Here is a 22,810-nt window from a genome sequence, read left to right as displayed (position 1 = left end):
ACTGCCAGTATACAACTGCCCAAGCTAATTTCATAACGTTCACAATGTGACGCCTGACCCAGATTAGAGACTGGGACAATCAATGGATTAACCTCCAAATGCCCAGATTAGAGACTGGGACAATCAATGGATTAACCTCCAAATGCCCAGATTAGACAGTGGGACAATCGATGGATTAACCTCCAAATGCCCAGATTAGAGACTGGGACAATCAATGGATTAACCTCCAAATGCCTAGATTAGAGACTGGGACAATCAATGGATTAACCTCCAAATGCCCAGATTAGAGACTGGGACAATCAATGGATTAACCTCCAAATGCCCAGATTAGAGAGTGGGACAATCAATGGATTAACCTCCAAATGCCCAGATTAGAGACTGGGACAATCAATGGATTAACCTCCAAATGCCCAGATTAGAGAGTGGGACAATCAATGGATTAACCTCCAAATGCCCAGATTAGAGACTGGGACAATCGATGGATTAACCTCCAAATGCCCAGATTAGAAACTGGGACAATCGATGGATTAACCGACAAACACCCAGCCCATCCCGGACAAAACAAATGCTGTCTGTAATTACAGAGCTATTATTTTGATTGTGTTCTTCCTTATCATTGGGAAGAGTAGCTCATTTGGAATTGAATGGAATAATTTCCAAATGGTCGTTGCTGTTACCTGTTTTTCAACTTTTACCAGCCGTCCCATCATACTGAGATCATCAGTGACATTAATACCTGGTGGGACTTTCTCACGTGATCGCTTATCTGTTGTGAGCTGTCCTTTTCCAAGCATATGATCCACACTACATTGAATAAAATAAAGAAATTCAGGAAATTCTTGTGAATACATTGAGAAATTATTCTTTCATAGAGGCTGATTGCAACTAGATTAAGTGACTGTTAAGACACCTTCTAATGATGGAGCACTAAGGAGACACTCATCAGGAAACCAGATCTTACATGGGCTGAAACCTTTAAACACAGGGGTCCAAAAATCTGAAGCCACAGTTCCTTCTATCATCACTCCAGTACTGATCTCACTAATGGTCATTGGGTCAATTAGGTACTTCGGTGTAGATCAGTACCCACTGTGTTTGGGTCTTGGTCTAAATCACAGTGAGTTACACTGGGAGTGTGAAGCCCATAGATGTTTGGCCCATTATGACTACAGAAGGAGATTCAACAGTGTTAATGAATGGAACTGAGTAGTCTAGACCCAGAACTGCACCTTTCTCTTAGGCCTAGTACCCAGCACCCTAGACTTGGATCTTTGCGAACGCAAGGAGTGACAGGGTGAAGAGCACTGGCTTTTCTAGTTCACAGTAAATGGGGGTGAAACACAATTAGATGCATTTTTGGAAAGAGAGGGAATGGAAGGGACACAGTGAGAATAAGAGGATAGGAAGTGAGCTATCCAAATTGGGCAGGCTGTTTGGGATCAGTTCATTGATTCTGACATAAAATCAGGTCACAAAGCTGATCTTTGTGAAACCTGGAGAGATAGCTGGGCTCTGATAAGGAGATCAGACAGCATCACAATGTGGGAGGCTCAATATAAGGGCTCACAGCAACTGGATAGCTGGCAACCCCACTGGGAGAGATTTGCGCTGCTGAGGAATGTTCCACTGGCAAGGCATAATAGCTTTTGACTGGGGTCTTAAATGGAGCTATTGGCTATCTGGCTCCATGGAGCGAGCTGTCGATTCCGCTGGCAGGCTGCCCCTGGAAAACGCGACCAGAGTAGGGATGGTGTCATGGAGCCACCTTAATGGGGATTCCTGCTACTTCCCAGACCTCTCCCACCTCCCAACCTGTCTCCACTTGTCATGAAGCTATTAATGTATATAATATTATTGGAAAATATTTTCCTTTTAAAATAGAGGTTTAGTCTGTGGGTCTGTCTTAATTGGATTCAAGCCAGCTGGTCTAGGTGCTTTGATGTGTACAATTTTTAAGGTGTAAGAGAGGTAGAGTGCATTTGCATTTTTTGAATACAGCATTCAAGAAGGTGAGTGAAATCTGGTACCGAGCTAGCAGAGACAAAGCAATATGTTTATATTACTAATAAAATTGGTAGTCAGTTTGTAAGTGCAAAGCAGAGGCAATGTAAGATCAAAGTAGCTGTAAGCCTACAACTGTCTCCACAGGAACCAAAGTGAAAGGAACCTCATTTTGAATTTGTAAGGTGAAAATACTTTGCTTGGTGTCTGGTTAAGTCTATGGGTTGCTGTTGTCTTAACGGAGATTAGTTTAGGAATTTGTTAAAAGCTATGATATGTTTGTAGCCATGTATATGTGTTTAATATGTTGTAACTTAATAAAATGTTTCATTTAGTTTAATATAAAACCCCTTGAGAACTGGTGGTCTGATTCCTGAATTTAGAGTTTCAGCTCAAACATATCACTTAAAAATATAGGTTATGACAGTTGTTTAAAGTTTCCCTCTGGAATTTTTAAATAACTCAGCTTTACCAAAGGCTGTCTCATAACACCATGGGCCTGGAAATTTCAGGCCCTTGTGTCTTCCTCATAGCTTACATTCCCACCTTTGTATCTTCAGTAAACTTAGCTATATTACACTCCATCCCCTCATCTAAGTCATTGTAAATAGCTCAGGCCCAAATACTGATCCCTATGGTATGTCACCAGTAACACCCTGCCAACCTGAAAATGATCTGTTTATTCCTACTCTCCATTTTCTGTCCTTTCCCAATCCTCCATTCATGGTAATATTTTACTCTCAATCCTATGAGCCCTTATTTTATGTAACAATCTTTGTTGTGGCACCTTGAGTGCCTTTTGAAAATCCAAATATACTACATTCACTAATTACCCTTTAGTTTCAGTGCTAGTTACATACTATTAGAAACTCATTTGACTGGTCAGACATAATTTCCCTTTTATAAATCCATGCTGACTCAGTCTGATCCTATTGTGTTTTACTGTGACCTGTTATCACTTTTTTAGGAGATTTCAGCATTTTCCAGATATCATTGTCAAGTTAAATGACCTGCAGACTCCCTGATCATCCCAAGCACGTCCTAGTGTCCACACTCACTATAACTGCAGACTCCCTAATCATCCTGAGCACATCCTAGTGTCCACACTCACCGTGACTGCAGACTCCTGATCATTCCGAGCATGTCCTAGTGTCTGTACTCACCGTGACTGCAGGCTCTTGATCCTACAGAGCATGTCCAAGTGTCCAGCAGAATATTGTTCAATCACATCCTTCACATCGTACGGACGTAGAGTCTCTTTGAACTTTTTCTTTGCGACATGAAACTTTACAATCCTGGAATATGCCAGAGGAATTGCATCAGTCGTCAGCTTTCCTGCTGTAAGATTGGGCAATCGGCTATTAAAGTGGAATTATTTTCCCCCAGATGCTGATGCCTTGGATCAGTTCCCAAGCAGGGACCAGGATTCACAATCTCACTGACTGAATTTGCCTCCCATCGTCATGTAAAACTGAAACTGATCCAGCAACACTTTAAACTATGATTTACTACTGAAGGGGAACTGAGTTACTTGTTTTCATTACGTAGTATGGCAAACCAAACAATCTTGCACCCTAACACAGAATCACCCTGGACAGGAACACAATAAGGGAAAGCTATTTAGGAATTTGGAACAGATGGAAAAAGACCAAGGTTTATCCAATTCATCTTCTACTATCCTATAGCTCACTTCATACAACAATAATGGAGTTGCTGACTAAACACAGCAATCAACCTCTATCAATTAGTCTACAACAGATGCAGATGTGAGGTGAGCAAAACCCCAATGATTGAAAGCTTTGGGAACCAGAGGTCCAAATCACTTATTCTTCCCAAACATGCTACACTCACCACGTCAGGTCTCAAATCACTCACATACTGTATTCCAAAATGTATTTTCTGAAAGAAATTTAGTTTGCAGTGGAATGAATAAATACCAACTGCTTTCACAGTCTCCCATATGGATCTTGTTCCATGGTTTAACCACGTACTCACCAAAATATTGTTTCCCCAGATTAGTTTTGAATCTATCCTCCTTCAAGCTCAGACCACTGGTTCTATCATTTTGACAAGGTGAAACAGCTTGTCTTGGTCCATATTGGTCAGTCCTTTTAGAATCCCAGCATCTCCCAATCCCAGCACACTACTTTATTGAGGAGACAGTGGTGTGGTGGTAACGTCGCTGGACTGGTAATCCTGAGACCCAGACTAATGCTCTGGGGACATGAGTTCAAATCCCACCACAGCAGCTACTGGAATTTGAATTCCGTTAATAACTCTGGATTATAAAGCTAGTCTTGGTAATGGTGATCACAACAGTTATCACTGATTGTTGTAAAACCCATCTGGTTCACTAGTGCCCTTTAGGGGTATCCTCCCTGGTCTAGCCCACATTTAACTCCAAACCCACAGCAATGTGATTGACCCTTAACTGCCTCTGAAGTGGCCTAGCAAACACTCAGTTCAAGAGGGATGAGAAACAAATGCTGGTCTTGCCAGAGACACCCACATGCTATGAAAGAATTTTTTAAAAACTCATTCGAAAGAGCAAAGGAGTCTCCTGTCAGACTTCACCTGATAGCCCTGATCACAGTCTTAAGCACCGGTGTGAGTTCCTCTATGGAGAACTCACAGTGACCTCCTCTCTCATCAAAACCTTCATCTGTACCCACAGCAGCATCTGCAAGAATTGAACAAAAAGTTTGTTTATTTGTCATTGTAAAATCTGGAAGGATGAATCGGAGGTGCAAGTTCCTCAGGTTGAAACTGTTTTAATTCTCTTTGCTAACTTAATAATCAAAGATAGACCTTTCACTGGGTGAATTCCATCCTTTACAAAGTTCAGTGTAAGTTATGAGTCTCCCAGAAAGAGGTCGGATGCTAGGTCACAGGGTCACCTTCCCCAGGTCATGGGGTTAACTTTCAGGTCACAGGGTCACCTCCAAATATCCAAGCCTGTGTGATGGGTGGTGGGGTCTGTGGAATGTCACAACTGATGGCAAATGGGTCTCAGACATTCCTATCACCTGCCCCACCGACACTTCCGATGAGATTACTGGGACCTCTCCCCTGTATGTTCACTTTCACCTCCCCCACCCCATCACAACCCTCCCACCCCACAACCCTCCCTCTACCATCCTCCCCCCACAATGGTCCATGATCTGATGGAGTGTCTCAGAGATCCTGCCTGTAACAAAGCCAGCAGGCCAGCGCTATTTGCGACCCGAGTTGGGAAAGTCTGGAAGAGCACAGGCCATGGCTCTGGAGTGTCTCTCACCGTCCGAGGCTCCCCGCGACTGACAGCTCTTATAACGGAGCGAAGGTCGGAATCGAGTCCGATCGTTGAAGCTCCAGCTCTTCTGCACCTTGCTGGGACTGCGTTCTGTGGTTTGATCGTTGCCGGATGACCGGCGGTCAGTCGCTAGCGAGGCCTGTCTGCCCTTTACACCTTGACCCCTGGGGCTGGTCATTCGGACACGCTCCCTAAAACTTAATTTGTGGCTAAACAGAAAAAAAACAACAAGAAACAGAAGGAATATTATTTCCATACTTGAAACTCACCAGATCACATCAACCCCTGAGTCATGGTCACTCACTGCTGGCAATGTAACACTTCCCCATTTATTCCTGTTCAACACAGCGAAGTTTCTCATTATAGAGAGAAAAGAAGGGAGTAGAGTCAAGTTAAGTGAGGGACTAGGGACACAGAGTAAAGGAAGGAACAGAGATACCCAGAGTAAAGGAGGGATCAGAGTGAGAGAATAAAGGAGGGAACAGAGAGAGAAAGTAAAGGAGGGAACAGAGAGATGCAGAGCAAAGGAGGGAACAGAGATGCAGAGCGAAGGAGGGATCAGAAAGATAAAGAGTAAAGGAGGGATCAGAGGGATACAGATTAAAGGAAAGAACAGAGAGGTGCAGGGTAAAGGAGTGAACAGGGAGACAGAGTAAAAGAGGGAACAGGGAGACAGTAAAGGAGGGAACAGAGGGATGCAGAGTAAAGGAATGATCAGAGTGAGAGAATAAAGGAGGGAACAGAGATATGGAGAACAAAGGAGCAAACAAAGAGAGACAGAGTAAAGGAGGGAACAGAGAGACCTGAAGGAAGGGAGGGAACAGAGAGACGCAGAGTAAAGGAGGGACAGAGAGACAGAGTAAAGGAGGGAACAGAGAGATGCAGAACAAAGGAGGGAACAGAGAGACAGAGTAAAGGAGGGAACAGAGAGATGCAGAGCAAAGGAGGGAACAGAGAGACAGAGTAAAGGAGGAAACAGAGAGATGCAGAGCAAAGGAGGGAACAGAGAGATGCAGAGTAAAGGAGGGAACAGAAAGACACAGAGTAAAGGAACGATCAGAGGGACACAGATTAAAGGAGGGAACAGAGAGGCGAAGGGTAAAGGAGGGAGCAGAGAGACAGATTAAAGGAGGGAACAGAGAGATGCAGGGCAAAGGAGGGAACAAAGAGAGAGAGAGTAAAGGGGGGAACAGAGAGACACAGATTAAGTGAGGGAACGGAGAAACAGAGTAAAGGAGGGAACAGAGGGACACAGGGTAAAGGAGGGAACAAAGAGACAGACTAAAGGAGGGAACAGGGAGATGCAGGGCAAAGGAGGGAACAAAGAGAGAGAGAGTAAAGGGGGGAACAGAAAGACACAGAGTAAAGGAGGGAAAACACACAGGGTAAAGGAGGGAGCAGACAGACACAGAGTAAAGAAGGGGACAGAGAGATCCAGAGTTAAGGAGGGAACAGAGAGACCTAGAGAAAGGAGTGAAAGGAGAGACGCAGAGTAAAGGAGGGACAGAGAGACAGAGTAAAGGAGGGAACAGAGAGACCTAGAGAAAGGGAGGGAACAGAGAGACGCAGAGTAAAGGAGGGACAGAGAGACCTAGAGGAAGGGAGGGAACAGAGAGACGCAGAGCAAAGGAGGGAATAGACAGACAGAGTAAAGGAGGGAACAGAGAGATGCAGGGCAAAGGAGGGAACAGAGGGATGCAGAGTAAAGGAGGGATCAGAGTGAGAGAATAAAGGAGGGAACAGAGAGATGCAGGGCAAAGGAGGGAACAAAGAGAAAGAGAGAGTAAAGGAAGGAACAGAGAGACGCAGAGTAAAGGAGGGAATAGACACGCAGGGTAAAGGAGGGAGCAGAGAGAACCAGAGTAAAGAAAGCGACCGAGAGATGCAGAGATAAGAAGGGAACAGAGAGACCAAGAGGAAGGGAGGGAACAGACAGACAGAGTAAAGGAGGGAACAGAGAGATGCAGAGTAACGGAGGGAACAGAGAGACAGAGTAAAGGACAGAACAGAGAGACACAGAGTAAAGGAGGGAATAAAGAGAGAGAGAAAAGGAGGGAACACAGAGACACAGAGTAAACAAGGGGACCGAGAGATGCAGGGTTAAGGAGGGAACAGAGAGACCTAGAAGAAGGGAGGGAACGGAGAGACGCAGAGTAAAGGAGGGAACAGAGAGACAGAGTAAAGGAGGGAGCAGAGAGATGCAGAGCAAAGGAGGGAAAAGGGAGACAGATTAAAGGAGGGAACAGAGAGACACAGAGTAAGTGAGGGAACAGAGAGATGCAGGGAACAGGGGGACACAGGGTAAAGGAGGGAACAGACAGACAGAGTAAAGGAGGGAACAGAGAGACAGAGTAAAGGAGGGAACAGAGAGATGCAGGTTAATGGAGGGAACACAGAGAGACAGAGTGACGGAGGGAATAGAGAGACACAGAGTAAAGGAGGGAACAGAGAAACAAAGAGTAAAGGAGGCAACAGAGAGATGCAGAGTAAAAGAGGGATCAGAGTGAGAGAATAAAGGAGAGAACAGAGAAATGCAGAGCAAAGGAGGGAACAAAGGGACACAGTATAAAGGAGGGAACAGAGAAAGAGAGAGTAAAGGAGGGAACAGAGAGACACAGGGTAAAGGAGGGAACAGACACACAGGGTAAAGGAGGGAGCAGAGAGAACCAGAGTAAAGAAGGGGACAGAGAGATGCAGAGTTAAGGAGGGAACAGGGAGACCTAGAGGAAGGGAGGGAACGGAGAGCCGCAGAGTAAAGAAGGGGACAGAGAGATGCAGAGTTAAGGAGGGAACAGGGAGACCTAGAGGAAGGGAGGGAACGGAGAGCCGCAAAGTAAAGGAGGGACTGAGAGACAGAGTAAAGGAGGGAACAGAGAGACAGAGTAAAGGAGGGACGAGACAGACCGAGTAAAGGAGGGAACAGAGAGATGCAGAGCAAAGGAGAGAACAGAGAGATGCAGAGCAAAGGAGGGAACAGAGAGATGCAGAGTAAAGGAGGGAACAGAGAGATGCAGGGCAAAGTAGGGAACAAAGAGAGAGAGAGTAAAGGAGGGAACAGAGAGATGCAGAGCAAAGGAGGGAACAGAGAGCATCAGAGCAAAGGAGTGAACAGAGAGATGCAGAGTAAAGGAAGGATCAGAATGAGAGAATAAAGGAGGGAACAGAGAGACACAAGGTAAAGGAGGGAAAAGACACGCAGGGTAAAGGAGGAGCAGAGAGAACCAGAGTAACGAAGGGGACGGAGAGATGCAGAGTTAAGGAGGGAACAGAGAGACCTAGAGGAAGGGAGGGAACAGAGAGACGCAGAGTAAATGAGGGCACAGAGAGATGCAGGGCAAAGGAGGGAACAGAGAGATGCAGAGCAAAGGAGAGAACAGAGAGATGCAGACCAAAGGAGGGAACAGAGAGATGCAGAGTAAAGGAGCGAACAGAGAGATGCAGAGTAAAGGAGGGAACAGAGAGATGCAGAGTAAAGGAGCGAACAGAGAGATGCAGAGTAAAGGAGGGATCAGAGTGAGAGAATAAAGGAGGGAACAGAGAGACCTTGTGGAAGGGAGGGAACAGAGAGACGCAAAGTAAAGGAGGGACTGTGAGACAGAGTAAAGGAGGGAACAGAGAGACAGAGTAACGGAGGGAAGAGACAGACCGAGTAAAGGAGGGAACGGAGAGATGCAGGACAAAGGAGAGAACAGAGAGATGCAGAGCAAAGGAGGGAACAGAGAGATGGAGAATAAAGGAGGGATCAAAGTGAGAGAATAAAGGAGGGAACAGAGAGATGCAGAGTAAAGGAGGGATCAGAGTAAGAGAATAAAGGAGGGAACAGAGAGATGCAGGCAACATAGGGAATAAACAGATAGAGAGTAAAGGAGGGAACAGAGAGAATCAGAGCAAAGGAAGGATCAAAATGAGAGAATAAAGGGAGGGAACAGAGAGACGCAGAGTAAAGGAGGGAACCGAGAGACAGAATAAAGGAGTGAACAGAGAGATGAAGGGCAAAGAAGGGAACAGAGAGATGCAGAGTAAAGGAGGGATTAGAGTGAGAGAGCAAAGGAGGGAACAGAGACATGCAGGGCAAAGGAGGGAACAGAGAGATGCAGAGCAAAGGAGTGAACAGAGAGACAGAGTAAAAGAGGGAACATAGAAACACAGAGTAAAGGAGGGAACAGAGGGACACAGGGTAAAGGAGGGAACAGAGAGACAGAGTAAAGGAGGGAACAGAGAGATGCAGAGTAACGGAGGGAACAGAGAGACAGAGTAAAGGACAGAACAGAGAGACACAGAGTAAAGGAGGGAATAAAGAGAGAGAGAAAAGGAGGGAACACAGAGACACAGAGTAAACAAGGGGACCGAGAGATGCAGGGTTAAGGAGGGAACAGAGAGACCTAGAAGAAGGGAGGGAACGGAGAGACGCAGAGTAAAGGAGGGAACAGAGAGACAGAGTAAAGGAGGGAGCAGAGAGATGCAGAGCAAAGGAGGGAAAAAGGAGACAGATTAAAGGAGGGAACAGAGAGACACAGAGTAAGTGAGGGAACAGAGAGATGCAGGGAACAGGGGGACACAGGGTAAAGGAGGGAACAGACAGACAGAGTAAAGGAGGGAACAGAGAGACAGAGTAAAGGAGGGAACAGAGAGATGCAGGTTAATGGAGGGAACACAGAGAGACAGAGTGACGGAGGGAATAGAGAGACGCAGAGTAAAGGAGGGAACAGAAACAAAGAATGAAGGAGGGAACAGAGAGATGCAGAGCAAAGGAGGGATCAGAGAGATGCAGAGCAAAGGAGGGCTCTGAGTGAGAGAGAGTAAAGGAGGGAACAGAGGGACACATTGTAAAGGAGGGAACAGAGAGCGAGAGTAGAGGAGGGAACAGAGAGACAAAGGGTAAAGGAGGGAACAGACATGCAGGGTAAAGGAGGAGCAGAGAGAACCTGAGTAAAGAAGGGGACAGAGAGCTGCAGAGTTAAGGAGGGAACAGAGAGACCTAGAGGAAGGGAGGGAACAGACAGACGCAGAGTAAAGGAGGGAACAGACATGCAGGGTAAAGGAGGGAGCAGAGAGAGAGAGTAGAGGAGGGAACAGAGAGACACAGGGTAGAGGAGGGAGCAGAGAGAACCAGAGTAAAGAAGGGGACAGAGAGATGCAGAGTTAAGGAGGGAACAGCGAGACCTAGAGGAAGGGAGGGAACAGAGAGACAGATTAAAGGAGGGAACATAGAAACACAGAGTAAAGGAGGGAACAGGGGGACACAGGGTAAAGGAGGGAACAGACAGACAGAGTAAAGGAGGGAACAGAGAGATGCAGGTTAATGGAGGGAACACAGAGAGACAGAGTGACGGAGGGAATAGAGAGACACAGAGTAAAGGAGGGAACAGAGAAACAAAGAGTAAAGGAGGCAACAGAGAGATGCAGAGTAAAGGAGGGATCAGAGTGAGAGAATAAAGGAGAGAACAGAGAAATGCAGAGCAAAGGAGGGAACAAAGGGACACAGTATAAAGGAGGGAACAGAGAAAGAGAGAGTAAAGGAGGGAACAGAGAGACACAGGGTAAAGGAGGGAACAGACACACAGGGTAAAGGAGGGAGCAGAGTGAACCAGAGTAAAGAAGGGGACAGAGAGATGCAGAGTTAAGGAGGGAACAGGGAGACCTAGAGGAAGGGAGGGAACGGAGAGCCGCAGAGTAAAGAAGGGGACAGAGAGATGCAGAGTTAAGGAGGGAACAGGGAGACCTAGAGGAAGGGAGGGAATGGAGAGCCGCAGAGTAAAGGAGGGACAGAGAGATAGAGTAAAGGAGGGAACAGAGAGACCTTATGGAAGGGAGGGAACAGAGAGACGCAAAGTAAAGGAGGGACTGAGAGTCAGAGTAAAGGAGGGAACAGAGAGACAGAGTAAAGGAGGGACGAGACAGACCGAGTAAAGGAGGGAACAGAGAGATGCAGAGCAAAGGAGAGAACAGATAGATGCAGAGCAAAGGAGGGAACAGAGAGATGCAGAGTAAAGGAGGGAACAGAGAGATGCAGGGCAAAGTAGGGAACAAAGAGAGAGAGAGTAAAGGAGGGAACAGAGAGATGCAGAGCAAAGGAGGGAACAGAGAGCATCAGAGCAAAGGAGTGAACAGAGAGATGCAGAGTAAAGGAAGGATCAGAATGAGAGAATAAAGGAGGGAACAGAGAGACACAAGGTAAAGGAGGGAAAAGACACGCAGGGTAAAGGAGGAGCAGAGAGAACCAGAGTAACGAAGGGGACAGAGAGATGCAGAGTTAAGGTGGGAACAGAGAGACCTAGAGGAAGGGAGGGAACAGAGAGACGCAGAATAAATGAGGGCACAGAGAGATGCAGGGCAAAGGAGGGCACAGAGAGATGCAGGGCAAAGGAGGGAACAGAGAGATGCAGAGCAAAGGAGAGAACAGAGAGATGCAGACCAAAGGAGGGAACAGAGAGATGCAGAGTAAAGGAGGGAACAGAGAGATGCAGAGTAAAGGAGGGATCAGAGTAAGAGAATAAAGGAGGCAACAGAGAGATGCAGGCAAGGTAGGGAATAAAGAGATAGAGAGTAAAGGAGGGAACAGAGAGATGCAGAGTAAAGGAGGGATCAGAGTGAGAGAATAAAGGAGGGAACAGAGAGACCTTGTGGAAGGGAGGGAACAGAGAGACGCAAAGTAAAGGAGGGACTGTGAGACAGAGTAAAGGAGGGAACAGAGAGACAGAGTAACGGAGGGAAGAGACAGACCGAGTAAAGGAGGGAACGGAGAGATGCAGGACAAAGGAGAGAACAGAGAGATGCAGAGCAAAGGAGGGAACAGAGAGATGGAGAATAAAGGAGGGATCAAAGTGAGAGAATAAAGGAGGGAACAGAGAGATGCAGAGTAAAGGAGGGATCAGAGTAAGAGAATAAAGGAGGGAACAGAGAGATGCAGGCAACATAGGGAATAAACAGATAGAGAGTAAAGGAGGGAACAGAGAGAATCAGAGCAAAGGAAGGATCAAAATGAGAGAATAAAGGGAGGGAACAGAGAGACGCAGAGTAAAGGAGGGAACCGAGAGACAGAATAAAGGAGTGAACAGAGAGATGAAGGGCAAAGAAGGGAACAGAGAGATGCAGAGTAAAGGAGGGATTAGAGTGAGAGAGCAAAGGAGGGAACAGAGACATGCAGGGCAAAGGAGGGAACAGAGAGATGCAGAGCAAAGGAGTGAACAGAGAGACAGAGTAAAAGAGGGAACATAGAAACACAGAGTAAAGGAGGGAACAGAGGGACACAGGGTAAAGGAGGGAACAGAGAGACAGAGTAAAGGAGGGAACAGAGAGATGCAGAGTAACGGAGGGAACAGAGAGACAGAGTAAAGGACAGAACAGAGAGACACAGAGTAAAGGAGGGAATAAAGAGAGAGAGAAAAGGAGGGAACACAGAGACACAGAGTAAACAAGGGGACCGAGAGATGCAGGGTTAAGGAGGGAACAGAGAGACCTAGAAGAAGGGAGGGAACGGAGAGACGCAGAGTAAAGGAGGGAACAGAGAGACAGAGTAAAGGAGGGAGCAGAGAGATGCAGAGCAAAGGAGGGAAAAAGGAGACAGATTAAAGGAGGGAACAGAGAGACACAGAGTAAGTGAGGGAACAGAGAGATGCAGGGAACAGGGGGACACAGGGTAAAGGAGGGAACAGACAGACAGAGTAAAGGAGGGAACAGAGAGACAGAGTAAAGGAGGGAACAGAGAGATGCAGGTTAATGGAGGGAACACAGAGAGACAGAGTGACGGAGGGAATAGAGAGACGCAGAGTAAAGGAGGGAACAGAAACAAAGAATGAAGGAGGGAACAGAGAGATGCAGAGCAAAGGAGGGATCAGAGAGATGCAGAGCAAAGGAGGGCTCTGAGTGAGAGAGAGTAAAGGAGGGAACAGAGGGACACATTGTAAAGGAGGGAACAGAGAGCGAGAGTAGAGGAGGGAACAGAGAGACAAAGGGTAAAGGAGGGAACAGACATGCAGGGTAAAGGAGGAGCAGAGAGAACCTGAGTAAAGAAGGACACAGAGAGCTGCAGAGTTAAGGAGGGAACAGAGAGACCTAGAGGAAGGGAGGGAACAGACAGACGCAGAGTAAAGGAGGGAACAGACATGCAGTGTAAAGGAGGGAGGAGAGAGAGAGAGTAGAGGAGGGAACAGAGAGACACAGGGTAGAGGAGGGAGCAGAGAGAACCAGAGTAAAGAAGGGGACAGAGAGATGCAGAGTTAAGGAGGGAACAGCGAGACATAGAGGAAGGGAGGGAACAGAGAGACAGAGTAAAGGAGGGAACAGAGAGACAGAGTAAAGGAGTGAACAGACAGATGCAGGGCAAAGGAGGGAACAGAGAGATGCAGAGTAAAGGAGGGGTCAGAATGAGAGAATAAAGGAGGGAACAGAGAGATGCAGAGTAACGGAGGGAACAAAGAGAGAGAGAGTAAAGGAGGGAACAGAGTGATGCAGAGTAAAGGGGGGATCAGAGTGAGAGAATAAAGGAGGGAACAGAGAGATGCAGGGCAAAGGAGGGAACAAAGAGAGAGAGAGTAAAGGAGAGAAACAAGGGACACAGTGTAAAGGAGGGAACTGAGAGAGAATGTAGAGCAGGGGACAGAGAGACACAGGGTAAAGGAGGGAGCAGAGAGAACCAGAGTAATGAAGGTGACAGAGAGATGCAGAGTTTAGGAGGGAACAGAGAGACCTAGATGAAGGGAGGGAACATAGAGACGCAGAGTAAAAGAGGGAACAGAGAGACAGAGTAAAGGAGCGAACAGAGGGATGCATGGCGAAGAAGGGAACAGAGAGAGAGTAATGGAGGGAACCGAGAGATGCAGAATAAAGGCGGGATTAGAGTGAGAGAGCAAAGGAGGGAAGAGAGACATGCAGGGCAAAGGAGGGAACAAAGAGAGAGAGAGAGAGCAAAGGAGGGAACAGAGAGATGCAGAGTAAAGTAGGGAACATAGAAACATAGAGTAAATGAGGGAACAGAGGGATGCAGGGTAAAGGGTGGAACAGAGAGATAGAGTAACGGAGGGAACAGGGAGACACAGGGTAAAGGAGGGAACAGAGAGATGCAGGGCAAAGGAGGGAACAAAGAGAGAGCGAGTAAAGGAGGGAACAGGGAGACACAGGGTAAAGGAGGGAACAGAGAGGCAGAGTAAAGGAGGGAACAGAGAGATGCAGATTAATGGAGGGAACACAGAGAGACAGAGTGACGGAGGGAATAGAGAGATGCAGAGTAAAGGAGGGAACAGAGAAACAAAGACTAAAGGAGGGAAGGGAGTGATGCAGAGCAAAGGAGAGAACAGAGAGATGCAGAGCAAAGGAGAGAACAGAGAGATGCAGAGCAAAGGAGGGAACAGAGCGAGAGAGAGTAAAGGAGGGAACAAAGCGACACAGTGTAAAGGAGGGAACAGAGAGAGAGAGAGAGTAAAGGAGGGAACAGAGAGACACAGGGTAAAGGAGGTAACAGACACTCAGATAAAGGAGGGAGCAGAGAGAACCAGAGTAAAGAAGGGGACAGAGAGATGCAGCGTTAAGGAGGGGACAGAGAGACCTAGAGGAAGGGAGGGAACAGTGAGGCGCAGAGTAAATGAGGGAACAGAGAGACAGAGTAAAGGAGTGAACAGAGATGCAGGGCAAAGAAGGGAACAGGGAGAGAGTAAAGGAGGGAACCGAGAGATGCAGAGCAAAGGAGGGATTAGAGTAAGAGAGCAAAGGAGGGAACAGATAGATGCAGAGCAAAGGAGGGAACAGAGAGATGCAGAGCAAAGGAGGGAACAGAGGGACAGAGTAAAGGAGGGAATAGAGAGACGCAGAGTAAAGGACGGATCAGAGAGACAGAGTAAGGGAGTGAACAGAGATGCAGGGCAAAGAAGGGAACAGGGAGAGAGTAAAGGAGGGAACCGAGAGATGCAGAGCAAAGGAGGGATTAGAGTGAGAGAGCAAAGGAGGGAACAGAGAGATGCAGAGCAAAGGAGGGAACAGAGAGATGTAGGGCAAAGGAGGGAACAAAGAGAGTGAGAGTACAGGAGGGAACAGAGAGATGCAGAGCAAAGGAGAGATCAGAGCGATGCAGAGCAAAGGAGGGAAGAGAGAGAGAGAGAATAAAGGAGGGAACAGAGAGACACAGGGTAAATGAGGGAACAGACACACAGGGTAAAGGAGGGAATGGAGAGACACAGGGTAAATGAGGGAACAGAGAGATGCAGAGTAAAGGAGGGAACGGGGAGATGCAGGGCAATGGAGGGAACAAAGAGAAAGAGAGCAATGGAGGGAACAAAGGGACACAGGGTAAAGGATGGAACAGACACGCAGGGTAAAGGAGGAGCAGAGAGAACCAGAGTAAAGTAGGGGACAGGGAGATGCAGAGTTAAGGTGGGAACAGAGAGACCTAGAGGAAGGGAGGGAACAGAGAGATAGAGTAAAGGAGCAAACAGAGAGATGCAGGGCAAAGAAAGGAACAGAGAGAGAGTGAAGGAGGGAACCGAGAGATGGAGAGCAAAGGAGGGATTAGAGTGAGAGAGCAAAGGAGGGAACAGAGAGATGCAGAGCAAAGGAGGGAACAGAGAGATGTAGGGCAAAGGAGGGAACAAAGAGAGTGAGAGTACAGGAGGGAACAGAGAGATGCAGAGCAAAGGAGAGATCAGAGCGATGCAGAGCAAAGGAGGGAAGAGAGAGAGAGAATAAAGGAGGGAACAGAGAGACACAGGGTAAATGAGGGAACAGACACACAGGGTAAAGGAGGGAATGGAGAGACACAGGGTAAATGAGGGAACAGAGAGATGCAGAGTAAAGGAGGGAACGGGGAGATGCAGGGCAATGGAGGGAACAAAGAGAAAGAGAGCAATGGAGGGAACAAAGGGACACAGGGTAAAGGATGGAACAGACACGCAGGGTAAAGGAGGAGCAGAGAGAACCAGAGTAAAGTAGGGGACAGGGAGATGCAGAGTTAAGGTGGGAACAGAGAGACCTAGAGGAAGGGAGGGAACAGAGAGATAGAGTAAAGGAGCGAACAGAGAGATGCAGGGCAAAGAAAGGAACAGAGAGATGCAGAGTAAAGGAGGGATCAGAATGAGAGAATAAAGGAGGGAACAGAGAGATGCAGGGAAAAGGAGGGAACAAAGAGTGATGCAGAGCAAAGGAGGGAACAGAGAGATGCAGAGTAAAGGAGGGGTCAGAGTGAGAGAATAAAGGAGGGAACAGAGAGATGCAGAGTAACGGAGGGAACAAAGAGAGAGAGAGAGTAAAGGAGGGAACAGAGTGATGCAGAGTAAAGGGGGGATCAGAGTGAGAGAATAAAGGAGGGAACAGAGAGATGCAGGGCAAAGGAGGGAACAAAGAGAGAGAGAGTAAAGGAGGGAACCAAGGGACACAGTGTAAAGGAGGGAACAGAGAGAGAGTGTAGAGCAGGGGACAGAGAGACACAGGGTAAAGGAGGGAGCAGAGAGAACCAGAGTAATGAAGGCGACAGAGAGATGCAGAGTTTAGGAGGGAACAGAGAGTCCTAGATGAAGGGAGGGAACATAGAGACGCAGAGTAAAGGAGGGAACAGAGAGACAGAGTAAAGGAGGGAACAGAGATACAGAGTAAAGGAGCGAACAGAGGGATGCATGGCGAAGAAGGGAACAGAGAGAGAGTAATGGAGGGAACCGAGAGATGCAGAGTAAAGGAGGGATTAGAGTGAGAGAGCAAAGGAGGGAAGAGAGACATGCAGGGCAAAGGAGGGAACAAAGAGAGAGAGAGAGCAAAGGAGGGAACAGAGAGATGCAGAGTAAAGTAGGGAACATAGAAACATAGAGTAAATGAGGGAACAGAGGGATACAGGGTAAAGGAGGGAACAGAGAGACAGAGTAAAGGAGGGAATAGACAGACAGAGTAAAGGAGGGAACAGAGACATGCAGGGCAAAGGAGGGAACAAAGAGAGAGAAAGAGCAAAGGAGGGAACAGAGAGATGCAGAGTAAAGGAGGGATTAGAGTGAGAGAGCAAAGGAGGGAAGAGAGACATGCAGGGCAAAGGAGGGAACAAAGAGAGAGAGAGAGCAAAGGAGGGAACAGAGAGATGCAGAGTAAAGTAGGGAACATAGAAACATAGAGTAAATGAGGGAACAGAGGGATACAGGGTAACGGAGGGAACAGAGAGACAGAGTAACGGAGGGAATAGACAGACAGAGTAAAGGAGGGAACAGAGAGCTGCAGGGCAAAGGAGGGAACAAAGAGAGAGAGAGTAAAGGAGGGAACAGGGAGACACAGGATAAAGGAGGGAACAGAGAGGCAGAGTAAAGGAGGGAACAGAGAGATGCAGATTAATGGAGGGAAAACGGAGAGACAGAGTGACTGAGGGAATAGAGAGATGCAGAGTAAAGGAGGGAACAGAGAAACAAAAACAAAAGGAGGGAAGGGAGTGATGCAGAGCAAAGGAGAGAACAGAGAGATGCAGAGCAAAGGAGAGAACAGAGAGATGCAGAGCAAAGGAGAGAACAGAGCGAGAGAGAGTAAAGGAGGGAACAAAGGGACACAGTGTAAAGGAGGGAAGAGAGAGAGAGAGAGTAAAGGAGGGAACAGAGAGACACAGGGTAAAGGAGGTAACAAACACTCAGATAAAGGAGGGAGCAGAGAGAACCAGAGTAAAGAAGGGGACAGAGAGATGCAGCGTTAAGGAGGGGACAGAGAGACCTAGAGGAAGGGAGGGAACAGCGAGGCGCAGAGTAAATGAGGGATCAGAGAGACAGAGTAAAGGAGTGAACAGAGATGCAGGGCAAAGAAGGGAACAGGGAGAGAGTAAAGGAGGGAACCGAGGGATGCAGAGCAAAGGAGGGATTAGAGTAAGAGAGCAAAGGAGGGAACAGAGAGATGCAGAGCAAAGGAGAGATCAGAGCGATGCAGAGCAAAGGAGGGAAGAGAGAGAGAGAGTAAAGGAGGGAACAGAGAGACACAGGGTAAACGAGGGAACAGACACACAGGGTAAAGGAGGGAACAGAGAGACACAGGGTAAATGAGGGAACAGAGAGATGCAGAGTAAAAGAGGGATCGGAGAGATGCAGGGCAATGGAGGGAACAAAGAGAAAGAGAGCAATGGAGGGAACAAAGGGACACAGGGTAAAGGATGGAACAGACACGCAGGGTAAAGGAGGAGCAGAGAGAACCAGAGTAAAGTAGGGGACAGGGAGATGCAGAGTTAAGGTGGGAACAGAGAGACCTAGAGGAAGGGAGGGAACAGAGAGATAGAGTAAAGGAGCGAACAGAGAGATGCAGGGCAAAGAAAGGAACAGAGAGAGAATGAAGGAGGGAACCGAGAGATGGAGAGCAAAGGAGGGAACAGAGAGATGCAGAGCAAAGGAGGTAACAGAGAAATGCAGAGTAAAGGAGGGATCAGAATGAGAGAATAAAGGAGGGAACAGAGAAATGCAGGGAAAAGGAGGGAACAAAGAGAGATGCAGAGCAAAGGAGGGAACAGAGAGATGCAGAGTAAAGGAGGGGTCAGAGTGAGAGAATAAAGGAGGGAACAGAGAGATGCAGGGCAAAGGAGGGAACAAAGAGAGAGAGAGCAAAGGAGGGAACCAAGGGACACAGTGTAAAGGAGGGAACAGAGAGAGAGTGTAGAGCAGGGGACAGAGAGACACAGGGTAAAGGAGGGAGCAGAGAGAACCAGAGTAATGAAGGTGACAGAGAGATGCAGAGTTTAGGAGGGAACAGAGAGACCTAGATGAAGGGAGGGAACATAGAGACGCAGAGTAAAGGAGGGAACAGAGTGACAGAGTAAAGGAGGGAACAGAGATACAGAGTAAAGGAGCGAACAGAGGGATGCATGGCGAAGAAGGGAACAGAGAGAGAGTAATGGAGGGAACCGAGAGATGCAGAGTAAAGGAGGGATTAGAGTGGGAGATCAAAGGAGGGAAGAGAGACATGCAGGGCAAAGGAGGGAACAAAGAGAGAGAGAGAGCAAAGGAGGGAACAGAGAGATGCAGAGTAAAGTAGGGAACATAGAAACATAGAGTAAATGAGGGAACAGAGGGATACAGGGTAAAGGAGGGAACAGAGAGACAGAGTAACGGAGGGAATAGACAGACAGAGTAAAGGAGGGAACAGAGACATGCAGGGCAAAGGAGGGAACAAAGAGAGAGAGAGCAAAGGAGGGAACAGAGAGATGCAGAGTAAAGGAGAGATTAGAGTGAGAGAGCAAAGGAGGGAACAGAGACATGCAGGCAAAGGAAGGAACAAAGAGAGAGAGAGAGCAAAGGAGGGAACAGAGAGATGCAGAGTAAAGGAGGGAACAGAGAGATGCAGATTAATGGAGGGAACACGGAGAGACAGAGTGACGGAGGGAATACAGAGAGATGAGTAAAGGAGGGAACAGAGAGATGCAGATTAATGGAGGGAACACGGAGAGACAGAGTGACGGAGGGAATAGAGAGATGCAGAGTAAAGGAGGGAACAGAGAAACAAAGACTAAAGGAGGGAAGGGAGTGATGCAGAGCAAAGGAGAGAACAGAGGTATGCAGAGCAAAGGAGAGAACAGAGAGATGCAGAGCAAAGGAGGGAACAGAGCGAGAGAGAGTAAAGGAGGGAACAAAGGGACACAGTGTAAAGGAGGGAAGAGAGAGAGAGAGAGTAAAGGAGGGAACAGAGAGACACAGGGTAAAGGAGGTAACAGACACTCAGATAAAGGAGGGAGCAGAGAGAACCAGAGTAAAGAAGGGGACAGAGAGATGCAGCGTTAAGGAGGGGACAGAGAAACCTAGAGGAAGGGAGGGAACAGCGAGGCGCAGAGTAAATGAGGGAACAGAGAGATAGAGTAAAGAAGTGAACAGAGAGATGCAGGGCAAAGAAAGGAACAGAGAGAGAGTGAAGGAGGGAACCGAGAGATGGAGAGCAAAGGAGGGAACAGAGAGATGCAGAGCAAAGGAGGTAACAGAGAGATGCAGAGTAAAGGAGGGATCAGAGAGATGCAGGGAAAAGGAGGGAACAAAGAGAGATGCAGAGCAAAGGAGGGAACAGAGAGATGCAGAGCAAAGGAGGTAACAGAGAGATGCAGAGTAAAGGAGGGATCAGAATGAGAGAATAAAGGAGGGAACAGAGAGATGCAGGGAAAAGGAGGGAACAAAGAGATGCAGAGCAAAGGAGGGAACAGAGAGATGCAGAGTAAAGGAGGGGTCAGAGTGAGAGAATAAAGGAGGGAACAGAGAGATGCAGAGTAAAGGGGGGATCAGAGTGAGAGAGCAAAGGAGGGAACAGAGAGATGCAGGGCAAAGGAGGGAACAAAGAAAGAGGGAGAGCAAAGGAGGGAACAGAGAGATGCAGAATAAAGTAGGGATTAGAGTGAGAGAGCAAAGGAGGGAGCAGAGACAGGCAGGGCAAAGGAGGGAACAAAGAGAGAGAGGGAGCAAAGGAGGGAACAGAGAGATGCAGAGTAAAGTAGGGAACATAGAAACATAGAGTAAATGAGGGAACAGAGGGATACAGGGTAACGGAGGGAACAGAGAGACAGAGTAACGGAGGGAATAGACAGACAGAGTAAAGGAGGGAACAGAGACATGCAGGGCAAAGGGGGGAACAAAGAGAGAGAGAGAGAGAGCAAAGGAGGGAACAGAGAGATGCAGTGTAAAGTAGGGAACATAGAAACATAGAGTAAATGAGGGAACAGAGGGATACAGGGTAAAGGAGGGAACAGAGAGACAGAGTAACGGAGGGAATAGACAGACAGAGTAGAGGAGAGAGATGCAGGGTAGAGAGAGAGTAGAACAGAGAGATGCAGGGCAAAGGAGGGAACGGAGAGGTGCAGAGCAAAGGAGTGATCAGAGTGAGAGAGAGTAAAGGAGGGAACAAAGGGACACAGTGTAAAGGAGGGAACAGAGAGAGAGATAGAAAAGGAGGAAACAGAGAGAACAGGGTAAAGGAGGGAACAGACATGCAGATAAAGGAGGAGCAGAGAGAACCAGAGTAAAGAAGGGGACAGAGCGATGCAGAGTTAAGGAGGGAACTGAGAGACCTAGAGGAAGGGAGGGAACGGAGAGATGCAGAGCAACGGAGGGATTAGAGTGAGAGAACAAAGGAGGGAACAGTGAGATGCAGAGCAAAGATGTGAACAGAGGGACACAGAGTAAAGGAGGGAGCAGAGAGACACAGAGTACTTGAGGGAACAGAGAGACAGAGTAAAGGAGGGAACGGAGGGATACAGGGTAAAGGAGGGAACAGAGAGACAGAGTAAAGGAGGGAACAGAGAGATGCTGATTAATGGAGGGAACACAGAGAGACAGAGTGACGGAGGGAATAGAGAGGCGCAGAGTAAAGGAGGGAACAGAGAAACAAAGAGTAAAGGAGGGAAGGGAGACATGCAGAGCAAAGGAGGGAACAGAGAGATGCAGAGCAAAGGAGGGATCAGAGTGAGAGAATAAAGGAGGGAACAGGGAGATGCAGGGCAAAGGAGGGAACAAAGAAAGAGAGAGTAAAGGAGGGAACAGGAAGATGTAGAGCAAAGGAGAGAACAGAGAGATGCAGGGCAAAGGAGGGAACAAAGAGAGAGAGAGTAAAGGAGGGAACAGGGAGACACAGGGTAAAGGAGGGAACAGAGAGGCAGAGTAAAGGAGGGAACGGAGAGATGCAGATTAATGGAGGGAACGCGGAGAGACAGAGTGACGGAGGGAATAGAGAGATGCAGAGTAAAGGAGGGAACAGAGAAACAAAGACTAAAGGAGGGAAGGGAGTGATGCAGAGCAAAGGAGAGAACAGAGAGATGCAGAGCAAAGGAGGGAACAGAGCGAGAGAGAGTAAAGGAGGGAACAAAGGGACACAGTGTAAAGGAGGGAACAGAGAGAGAGAGAGAGAGAGTAAAGGAGGGAACAGAGAGACACAGGGTAAAGGAGGTAACAGACACTCAGATAAAGGAGGGAGCAAAGAGAACCAGAGTAAAGTAGGGGACAGGGAGATGCAGAGTTAAGGTGGGAACAGAGAGACCTAGGGGAAGGGAGGGAACAGAGAGATAGAGAAAAGAAGCGAACAGAGAGATGCAGGGCAAAGAAAGGAACAGAGAGAGAGTGAAGGAGGGAACCGAGAGATGGAGAGCAAAGGAGGGAACAGAGAGATGCAGAGCAAAGGAGGTAACAGAGAGATGCAGAGTAAAGGAGGGATCAGAATGAGAGAATAAAGGAGGGAACAGAGAGATGCAGGGAAAAGGAGGGAATAAAGAGAGATGCAGAGCAAAGGAGGGAACAGAGAGATGCAGAGTAAAGGAGGGGTCAGAGTGAGAGAATAAAGGAGGGAACAGAGAGATGCAGAGTAACGGAGGGAACAAAGAGAGAGAGAGTAAAGGAGGGAACAGAGTGATGCAGAGTAAAGGGGGGATCAGAGTGAGAGAGCAAAGGAGGAAACAGAGACATGCAGGGCAAAGGAGGGAACAAAGAGTGAGGGAGAGCAAAGGAGGGAACAGAGAGATGCAGAATAAAGTAGGGATTAGAGTGAGAGAGCAAAGGAGGGAACAGAGACATGCAGGGCAAAGGGGGGAACAAAGAGAGAGAGAGAGAGCAAAGGAGG

General features: G+C 47.8%; 1 protein-coding gene across 1 annotated transcript in view; it reads right to left on the bottom strand.

The window, feature by feature from the left end:
- Positions 1 to 22,810, bottom strand: part of LOC144680694 (potassium voltage-gated channel subfamily KQT member 5-like) — a 108,484-nt gene that overhangs the window by 982 nt on the left and 84,692 nt on the right. Inside the window, exons 7-10 of the mRNA XM_078541942.1 lie at positions 5,279 to 5,502; positions 4,576 to 4,681; positions 3,165 to 3,296; positions 678 to 804 (exon numbers count right to left, since the gene is read on the bottom strand). Of these exons, the coding sequence (XP_078398068.1) occupies positions 678 to 804; positions 3,165 to 3,296; positions 4,576 to 4,681; positions 5,279 to 5,502 (589 nt within the window). The remainder of the gene's footprint in view (positions 1 to 677; positions 805 to 3,164; positions 3,297 to 4,575; positions 4,682 to 5,278; positions 5,503 to 22,810) is intronic.

This window comes from Cetorhinus maximus, chromosome 5, assembly GCF_964194155.1.
Source record: "Cetorhinus maximus chromosome 5, sCetMax3.hap1.1, whole genome shotgun sequence".
In the NCBI taxonomy this organism is placed as follows: domain Eukaryota; kingdom Metazoa; phylum Chordata; class Chondrichthyes; order Lamniformes; family Cetorhinidae; genus Cetorhinus; species Cetorhinus maximus.
Note: the sequence above shows the minus strand (reverse complement) of the source record. Positions and strands in the feature narration are given on the sequence as shown.